At 32.3% G+C, this 10,031-nt stretch overlaps 2 protein-coding genes across 2 annotated transcripts; both read right to left on the bottom strand.

Annotated features, from left to right (window-relative positions):
- Positions 1-666: 666 nt before the first annotated feature.
- On the bottom strand, positions 667-2,090 carry LOC149518311 (uncharacterized). The gene has a single exon (XM_089761630.1). The coding sequence runs from the start codon at positions 1,752-1,754 to the stop codon at positions 966-968; it is 789 nt and encodes a 262-aa protein (XP_089617756.1). The 5' UTR covers positions 1,755-2,090; the 3' UTR covers positions 667-965.
- Positions 2,091-8,350: 6,260 nt separating this feature from the next.
- On the bottom strand, positions 8,351-9,227 carry LOC111286425 (putative phytosulfokines 6). Its single transcript, XM_022876372.2, has 3 exons — positions 9,019-9,227; positions 8,878-8,939; positions 8,351-8,762 (listed from the first exon to the last, which is right to left on the bottom strand). The coding sequence occupies exons 1-3, from the start codon at positions 9,113-9,115 to the stop codon at positions 8,652-8,654; spliced, it is 270 nt and encodes an 89-aa protein (XP_022732107.1). The 5' UTR covers positions 9,116-9,227; the 3' UTR covers positions 8,351-8,651.
- Between the last annotated feature and the right edge of the window lie 804 nt (positions 9,228-10,031).

Genomic DNA, 10,031 nt, shown 5'->3' with positions numbered 1-10,031 from the left:
ACTATTCTTTCTTTTAATACTTTTACTCCAGAAACTATTACTACTAAACTACACTATAAGAACATTATCTCATAGTCTTGCACTGGAGCAACAAAATTTTGATACGAAATGAAAATTTTTTTAAGTTCTTTGGGATCCAATCAAGTAAAATGGTAGTAGTACTATATGTTTTCATGTTTTATTACAATAATCAACCAAATAAAAAGATGTTTGATCTTACCATCATTTTAAACTGAGGTACAATGAAAGACCCAATTCGGTGAAAAGAAGAAACTTTAAAAAGAATGTGAGGAAAAGTTTGGTTTCTGCAACCGGGGCCCTAACTTTGAACATGTGACACTTTTTCCTAACCTGGATCTTCACACGACGAAGGAAGACAATTAACCTTTTAGTTGTCTTCCAGCAACATTGAAAATTTCACCATTACTTCAATTTCAAAGCCAATAACCATCTCTTACAGTCGTACTCATAAACCATAGGCCCTTTTTATTTTATTTAATAAAAAATTGCCACCTTCATCGACCATTAATTTTTTTGTACAAAAAAATCGCAATAACCTTAAACTTTTTTAATATAAAAAAATCATAATCTAAAAAAATTAAATTAAATTTCAAACTCATCGACCCTTAATTTTCATTTTAGCAAATACCATGATCTTTGCATATATACCAAGAAAAGGATAAAATTAAGATTTACTATAATGTTATCAAACTCTAAAACTGGATAACATAATTCAAGACTGGTACTACTACATTAATAAAAAGCATTAAAAAATACATCTGTCACCAATCTTAAAATTTTGCAATCTGCACTTGCCATTGACAGTTTACAGAGACACCATAGTTCCTGATTCTACCAAATGCCTCCTGTTTCTGCCACTTCGCAGTAATTCCTGCCACAAAACCCATCAACTTGTAAACAGGAAAAAGAAATTCACTTTTTTCCTTTTCATTCTTTTTTTTTTTTTACCTCGACCTTCGTTTCTTTTTCGTCGAAACCACGGCTGCAGCTGTTGCTGTCGATCTCTGTGGTCGCTTCTTCCATGGCTCCAAAACCGAGTCTCTAAACCTATGTGGCAAAACCTGACTCCTCCCTCTCTTTGATCTAACCACCGGCGATATATCCTCAAATTCCTCAAACCCTTCTTCTCCAACCTTAACCAAACTGTCTGTATGCCTTTTCATTGACCCACCACCACTTTTTTCAACCTCCTTAACTTGCTTCCTCTTTTCATTCAGGCAATAGTCCCTGTCTGAAATCATCTCCGCCGCTTCTATTAGCAAACCCAATGAATCATTAAACGCTGCCGCCGTTTTAACTTCACCGTGATCAGTAACGCTTTTAAACTCGTCACTTTTTTGCATTTCCGTGACATCAGAAGAAACATCCGTCGCTGTAGCTGTAGCTGTTTTCTCTTCTATTTCTTCAGTTTCTTCTTCTTCTTCTTCTTCTTCTTCTAAATCTGGTTGTTTGCCAACGAAGCTATTTTCAGCTAAAGACTCAGATTTTTCTTCACTCTTCTTATCATCATCATCATCATCACCATCGAGAAAAGAACCTAATCTTAAGTTTAAGTCAATATCAAACCCTCTCTTCTTAGAAGGGTTTAGAGTATTTTCACATGGCGGTGGGATAGTTGAAATTAAATGAAGAATCTTTTCGAGACAAGCTTGAGCTTTGGAACATGATCTTCCATAATTTGCGTTACTAAAGCAAGAATATCTGACCTGATTATTGCAGTACAAAGAAGCCATTTTTGTAGTCAAACAAAAGAACCCAAACCCCCCTTTCCTTTCACATCTCACAAGGCTGTGCCAAATTTTCCGAGAAAATTCAAGAGAGAAAAATGAAAAGTAAGTAAATGAGAGAGACTGAGAAAAAAAACAAACAAACAAGCTAAAGCATGCCCAGATAATCTGACCGTATATAAATATAATAGTAGTACTTTTGTTTTCTATATTCTTAGAATTTCAATTTATAAATGAAAAAATGAGGAAAATATTTAAAGAGAAAGAAATGGATTCTTTGGTGCATTAGTGACGTGGCCTTTTGGCTGCCCGCCCGTTGCATACGTGGCGAGACGTGATTGCTAGATGAGGATGGTTTTGGCACGTAAGGAACCGATGAGAACAAAAGTTGTCACCGGGTTTGCGGCCTTGGCCTTCGGCGTTTCCCTTGTGCTTTTTTGCAAATAGAATGGTGTCCTTTCCTTGAAAGCTTTGGGTTTTGTGTGACCTTTTGTTTTCTTTCTTTCCAGAAAGAAGAATATTTTTTTAAAAGAAATTTATTCTTTTTTATTATTAACCTTATCAAATAACATAAATCTTTTTAAAGAATAATCCGTGTTTAAGTTCAAATTCTCAATCATTGGATGAGTGAAATACTCTTTTTTTACAAGTAACTTCAATTTTAATTTCACTTCAAGCTTTTGTGTATTTTAAATTACTCTTTTTTAATGAAAAATGTAAAAATTTAAATTTTATTAATAGATCCCACAATTATATCACCTATATTTTTAAATTACTCATTCCGGTAGGGAGGCAATATTATTAGAAATAGTCAGTCCAGATATTGACCCTTCGCTGCATTTTCTTCTCCTTTTTTAATTAGTAGGGTCCTCACGGTTTTACTAGGAAATGCATTAATGTGGAGATTTTATATAATGAACAAAGCGAAAACAGATCAATCAATGAAAAAGTTTAGAATTTTAATATTAAAAAAAAATAAAAAGTGAAAACAGGCCAATATCACCATATTAATTAAATATAAACAAAAAGCACTTTGATAAATCCTTTTAGCAGCCATAAGATTTCAATTTTGCAAAGGGTTGATTAGAGTAGTCGGAAATGATTAATTGGATTACATGGTTACTAAGCATCCTCATTTAAGAATGGATAATGCCTGGGCTAATAAAGAAATAAGCAAATATTTTTGTCTTGATCTACCAAAGTAGCTAAAAACCCTACAGTTTCATTTGATAAAAAGGATGAAGAGTGACGAAGATGAAAATTTTATTAATTTAATAATTAAAATAAATAATTATTATTTTATTTTATAATTTAACTATTAAATTAATACATTTTTTTTTTTATTTTCACCGTTTTTTTCATTCTTTCTACGCCATAACATGAGATTGTTATCCATTACCATCACTAGCTCTACAATGCTTTGGGTGCTCCCTGCTGGAAGCCAGAAGGAAAAAAGTATAAGAGCAATTTCCTTTGCAGTTTTGGCATTTGGAGGTTGATTTATTGAAACTCTCCTCTCTTTCTTTAACATAATTATGTTGTGAATCAAATTGCATACTTAAAAGTAAATATAATTAATACTGATATGGGTTTTCCATGTAAGTGGAAATTCATGATGCATGCCCACTCTTCTTTAATACAAAAATAACATCTCTATTTAAAAATTTACAATTTGATATTACTTTGCATCAAGTATCCTAAAAAGCATTATTCAAGATTACTTAAACGTATTATTTATAATAATAAATTTGTATTATGTGCAGTAACCAAACTGAAATTTTCACTTTAAAGGAGGGAAAAACTTATATTTAATGTTTCATAAGGTGAAATTATAATATTTTTATTTGTCTAAACTTTTCAAAATTAATTATATATATAATAAAATTTTAAAAAATTTGACCGCTCGTACAGCAGCACCCCTAGTTCTATCTATGATTAAATGTATTAAAATAAATGGGATTTAGTTGAATCAATAAAAATTTAATATTTTGCTTATAAGATTTAGATTTAAATTTTATTATTAGCAATAACTTTTAATGAATAATTTATAAATTTAATATAAACCCTCTACTAAACTTGCCATGGTTTTAAACTAAAAAAGCCTCCTTCATCTTTTTTTTTTTTTTAAATGAGAGTTAATATGATATTTTCAATCATTAAAAGAATATTTTTTCAATAAAATCTTAAAAAGTAATTTTGTCATATTTTAAACAAAATTTATGTACTTATTATACATTCGAATCCATAAATCAGATTTTTTTTTTTTTGCAATATATAACTTCCTATTTAATAATCTCAAATCTCGAATACAATAGACACCAAGATTTTGGAAGATTTGCCCATTGCTTCTAATGATTGTTAGGGTGGATCTATCAAACTCAGTACAATGTTAGCAAAAAACATATGGTTTTCATTCTAATTGTATTAATTACAAGTTGACAGAAGTTGAAATCATGATCTCATGTGGGGGATGTTAAAGCTTTGACAATGACCTTACTAAAGTTACTGTTGTTTCCATGGCAAGTTTGCTCTGTTTTCGACACCCAGCTGGCTGCAAAGGTTGTCCGATTATTCTGACTTGCTGGGGAGCCGTGTCTTCAATCTCAATGGAGTAATATCCGCGTTGTTTTCAAAGTAATTCTTTTTATGAATAATCATATAATATATTTTTTCTTTCTTTCATATTAATTATTTTTTATTACTCTTTTTCCTTTCTCTTTTTACTCATCAGTTCACAAATTTAAGATGAATCCTATTATTATAGAGCAAATATGTTATTAAAAGAAAAAAAAAAAGGGAAATAATTACATTTCTTTATGAAAAATCAACCAAAATGAGGTACAATTAAAATTCTTTAAGAGTAGACTATTTACAACAAATTTATACCAGCCGTCGGATGACAAACACATGGCATTTAGTGGAAATTTTAAGGGCCCAAGATCCTACTATTTGTCACATTATATATATTTAATAATTAATTTTCTTATATTACTATTATTATTGCTATTACTTTTAATTTGCTCAAAGTCTCAAGATGTATATAAGAAGTTGGGCTAAGACCCAAACGATATAAGCTGGGTTCAGATAGTTGATAGAGGAAGGCCTAGAAAGACTAGCTGGACCACATGGACAACCTTACCTGGTCCAAAAGGTATTGTTGAATTATCTAAGAATGGTTTGATTTGCAATGCAGGCATGGTTCAACATGGTGCATGTGTTTCTTTATTCAAAAAATTAGGTTCGATTTTTAGGAACTAGTTTGAGTATGTACGATTTTGATCCAAATTTCAATTGTGAACTAGTTTGAACTTTGTTGGAATTCTATTGAACGAAGAATTAATTATTTGATGGTTAAATTTATTTATTGGATAAATTTTAAGAGTTATAGAAATTTTTGGTGATTCAAGTAATAGGTTTTATAGATATAGAGTCGGTCTAAATCATGAGAATTAATGTGGAAGTTTTCATTGATATTTATGTGTTAGATGAGTTTGTGGTAATGTGAGATGAAATAAAAGGGTTTTCATGTGTTTACACACTAGATTAGCGTGTGAAAAGTTTGTTTGTTTCAGGCTTGAGTTAATATTTATTTTTTGATATTTTCTACTATCTGTAAGCTTAACGTTTTCTTGGATGTTGGTAATTGACGTTGAGCAACATTAAATTACGTCTCTTGTATTTATTTTATATTGATACCGTTATTAAATATATTTTTACTTCAAAATCCTAACAAAGCTGGAGTTAAAAGACCAGCACCATTTTCATGCTCAATTTGTTTGCAAGAAAATTTTTAGCATAGTCGTTGTCACTATTATTGTCAAATACTTTATCAGGTAGACATCTTCGATTACTCTGAGACCTAATTTGCTTAATATAGCTTTAACTTGCATTGCTTTCATCATACTTGTCTTTTCCCCAAATCAATGGGGTTAATTCAGCATTTGATATTGAGAAGATTATCATTATTTAAACTGTTAACTACGTTTATCTCAGTCTTGTCTAATAACCCTTTGCCTTCTTTACTGCCTTACATCCACGAGCATGGGATTTTTGTTTTCAACAGCAATCAAAGTAGAAAGCTAGTAAGCTCCAACAACCACTTGGCTAAAATCACATGACCATTGAATTTTATGTCGGCCTTGTCAGGCTTTGATACCTCCACATCCCTGTTGGTAAGATTAATGTGGCATATCAAGGAAACTTTCTTTGAACTATATAGAAACATGCATGCAATTCCCCCCCATGTAGGGAAACGGGCCTGACGTCGCCTCTGCATTTATTTATATTTTGGGGTTCTTTTCCCCTTGCTATTGTTGATTCACAATAAGAGAATATATATCGGTTGGCAGGAGAGGCGTTGTCATTGCAAAGTCAACATGTATGATTGCCGTTAAGATCTTTGCAAATTTACCCTCTAATTCTTGCTGTTGCACAAGTTTCGTAGGGAAAAAGGTAAAACATGGAAAACAAAGATTTTTACAAGTCAAAACTCAAGATCCTTCCAAAAGCAACCTGATCTTAATCAACTTACATGAGAAAGACAACATCTTATCAAAATGAAGACAGCACAATCGAGTGGACCCTCGATTTAGTCTATATTGTCGTGTCTTTTTCCCTGTGTCTATCGTTTTGTGACTAGACAGTCTTTTTGATTACTAAAGAGGCAATGAGAGATAGAAAACATGAAAAATGATCCAGCACTCAGCAGACCTAGACAAGAAATAGAAGATTTTCATTCTCTCTCACTACTAGAGATTGTTGGTTAAACACTTTATTCATTCACTTTTAGCACAGAAGTTTAAATATTTATGATTATCTTGACTGAAACAGTCTGAAAGGACCTTTTTACCGACACATTATGCTCTTTTATCATAGTGTTTTAAGATATTTACTTATCATCACATCATTGTTGTTTTCATCATGTATTTATATTGCTCTTTGATATGTAAAAAAGAAATTTCTTTCATATACTAATGTTCCTTAATCATTCTGTTAAGACTTTTTTTTCTTTTCGCTTTTGGCTTCTTTGTTTGTTCCTTTAGATTTTGTCTTTTATAAGTGGAAAATATTCTAAGAAACAATGGAGGGAGCCCTAATCAAGGGAAATGGAAAACATGACTCACCCTTCTGGAAAACTTAAGTGTCAATTCTCTACCTTGACTGATTCAAAATTTCGACGTATATTCTCATTTTGGGTTTGGTGATATTTTATTATATGCAGCTCACCCTTTAGCCACTTATCAGACAAACTGAGTTGTGGATAAGGGTTTTATTGATTTTGTGACTGATTCAGGGGGGATGATTATAGGCTTTACTTGATAAAGTTTCACTAGTTAAGTCGGTGGTGGAAGCTCACCGGTGTGGCCTTCAATCACACAAAAGTACAAATTAATACACATTTTTCTATGAATTCTTCCATTGTTTTTTCTTTCAGCATTCATACAAAATTTTGTTTCCTATAAGTCCATATCAATCAATCAATCAATCTGCAAGGGAAAGTAATGCCTTATCTAATTGCAGTACAACATTTAAGGAGTACTGGACACGTCATGATTTGTCATATCTCGGTGAAGTAAAAACAATTTCATCAGAATCCTTTTAAGCTGCATTTAATAATTCTGACTAAAATGGATTAACTTGTTTGTATAAGTAGCATAAGCGAAGTTGAGGAAGCATTTAACTGTTTGACATTAGCTTCTGATACTTTCATCAAGTTGTTTAAAGTTTAGTAAATTCTAAGGCACCAACCTTAGTTTACAATTATATAGAAGAAAAAGGGTTGTCTCCTCCATATTAGCATTTGTCTTCTTACAAGCAATCAGGAGGGACTGTACTGTCCAACCATAAAAATTCTGTCAGAACGGCTCTAGCCAATGGTGTTATTTGAGAATGGGAATACCTCTTGGGTATCAAATAATACGGTTTGAAGTACTGATATTTACAAGCTATCAGATCAGCTGGTTTAAGTAAAGAGGTCCAAATCAATAGACTCCAAAACAGTCAAAACAAGCTATTTAATCTAAGCTATGCAACTGCAGCCTAGGCCCTACAGAATTGGCACTTTCGAATGGGGAAAGTGAATGCAGTTGAATCTTTCACTCAATTCCCAACTGTCTACTGAATTGCTTTTAATCCCATAGTCACCAACCTAGCGACATTTAAAAGTTTCCCCAGGGTCTTCCTACTCCCAGTTGTTAATACGATGTTCTTTTATATTTAATAAATATATTTTTTATAATTTTATATTTAAATTAAGTTTTTTTTGTTTAAAATAATTAATTTTAAGTTAAATATTTAATATGATATGAAAATTAAAATTTTTTTATTTTTTTCAAATTTATCATGTAATGATTTCATATAATTTTTTATTTTTATTTTTGTTGACACATGATAAAAATTTGTTAATGTGATGTTAATAAATAAATAATTTTATGTAATTTTATATTCAAATTTAATTTTATCATTTACTGTCCAATGATTTGCTTAAAAATGATATTTTTGAACTCTAGTCTCCAGGGGAACTACTTTTGGCTTTGGCTTTCCGTATTTTTCTTGGCTGATTCAAGCTGCAGCAGCTTACACCTTTCGATTTGGTTAAATATAGCATCCCATTTTTCACAGATTAGACAGAACAAAGTTGCAAATTAATGAAACTAGCTAGACATAGCTGCACTAATTGTTCTAACAGTTACATTAATCACCATAATTAAATCTATACTAACATACATATAATTATAAAACCTTAACAACCCATTCTAGTGGCTCTCACACTACGAAGGTTAACATTTAAGAAGAACTTAATTATACATAAATAAAAATAAAACATATATATAGGGGAATTACTACTAAGTTAAAACTATGAAGATGCGACATCAACTTCTTCAAATCCTCAGTATGGAAATCTCAAGGCTTATGATGCTGGGTGTAAATGTAGTCCAAGTGGGCATCTGAGATTATCCTTCTCTTCAAGCATCCATCATCTCCAGTATCACAAGCTTCTACCCCCATTAGTTGCTGCAAATTAAGCATTGGAAAACAAAAACATTACTACTTTATGGTAGTAAGATATTTAGCCACTGTTATAGGATAGAGTCCATAGTTGATTTAAAAAGACGTAGTTTAAGCTTACATTCATTAGTTCAATGTCCTCCATATCAGTGATTTTACTAAGCTCGGCCTCTTGATCTTTTCCTGCAGAAGATGCACAACTTTAGGTTCTAATGATTGCTAAACCAAGGAAGGTGAATAAGGATAAGGAGACAGTACCCACCTTGTTTGTTTGCTATGAAACGAGCAGATAAATGGGAAGAGGAAATAAGAATTAGAAGGAAGAAAAGAAGAGCACCAGAAAGAAAGCCTTGCTTCATGATTTCAGCTTGACACACTTTGCTTGAAGTACGCTCACAACTTGGACACAAATAGAGACAAAAGAGAGAGAGAGAGAAAGAGCTTGAAAGTTTTGGGAGTTGGGATGGTGGAAGGGGGAGATGCCGTATATAAATACATGCAAAGAAATTCTAGCAGTGTAAATCACATGAAGGCTGATCACTTTGGGCCATAACCCACCCAAATAAGGCAGTTACAAACTTACAATACTAAACCTCAAGATGTGGACCTAAAGGCTGAAAACCATGCTCGCATGGCACCAATATGATGAGGAGAGAGAGAGAGAGAGGTAAGAGCTTTAGTCACTGTCTGCCACAGTGGTCGTAGAATAGTCCAAGAACTCTCCAAAAATCAATGTAATCGTGGTTGAATTTGTCAACAGTGAACTTTTGGACATTCTGACAGCTGCTGCCCACACCACCAATTTTTGACAAGTGGCAAAATAATACTGTCTGGTATTTACATCTTGAAAAGACCACACAAATTTATGCAAAAAACAATCTTTAAAATTTTGGTTTAGTAAAGCAAACAAAGCACGAAGGGCATTTCCAAATATACACTACAAAATCCATTACCGTTATTGCATCCACATGCAAGCAACCTGTACTAGTGGCAAACCAACCATCCTCAGCGGAACAAAGTCACTAACCTGGCCCTTTTCGAAGTGATAATTTTCCTTGGTGGTAGGCAAGGATATGAAGTCAATTTTATATTCTCCCACATTTAAGTTTTCTATCACGGTTGTAATGCCCTGGAATTTGTTAATTTGCATGGGAAAAGATGGTGCAATCTTTTTTGAAACAATGGTGGGGAGCCACTTCATTTTTAGAGTTTGTCAGATGAGTGCTTTTGTCCTCTCTTAATGGGTTATCTTTAAAAACTAAAAATGGTGATTAT

Source organism: Durio zibethinus, chromosome 6 (genome assembly GCF_047325235.1).
Source record: "Durio zibethinus cultivar Kanyao isolate XHJ-2024 chromosome 6, ASM4732523v1, whole genome shotgun sequence".
Taxonomy (NCBI): domain Eukaryota; kingdom Viridiplantae; phylum Streptophyta; class Magnoliopsida; order Malvales; family Malvaceae; genus Durio; species Durio zibethinus.
Note: the sequence above shows the minus strand (reverse complement) of the source record. Positions and strands in the feature narration are given on the sequence as shown.

Bases quoted from the DNA above. Each gene is read 5' to 3' on its own strand.
- LOC149518311 (XM_089761630.1), bottom strand. From the start codon at position 1,754: ATGGCTTCTTTGTACTGCAATAATCAGGTCAGATATTCTTGCTTTAGT.
- LOC111286425 (XM_022876372.2), bottom strand. From the start codon at position 9,115: ATGAAGCAAGGCTTTCTTTCTGGTGCTCTTCTTTTCTTCCTTCTAATT. The intron at 8,940-9,018 runs GTGGGTACTGTC...CATCTTCTGCAG, and splicing joins TTTCATAGCAAACAAACAAG to GAAAAGATCAAGAGGCCGAG. The intron at 8,763-8,877 runs GTAAGCTTAAAC...CTTAATTTGCAG, and splicing joins AGGACATTGAACTAATGAAT to CAACTAATGGGGGTAGAAGC.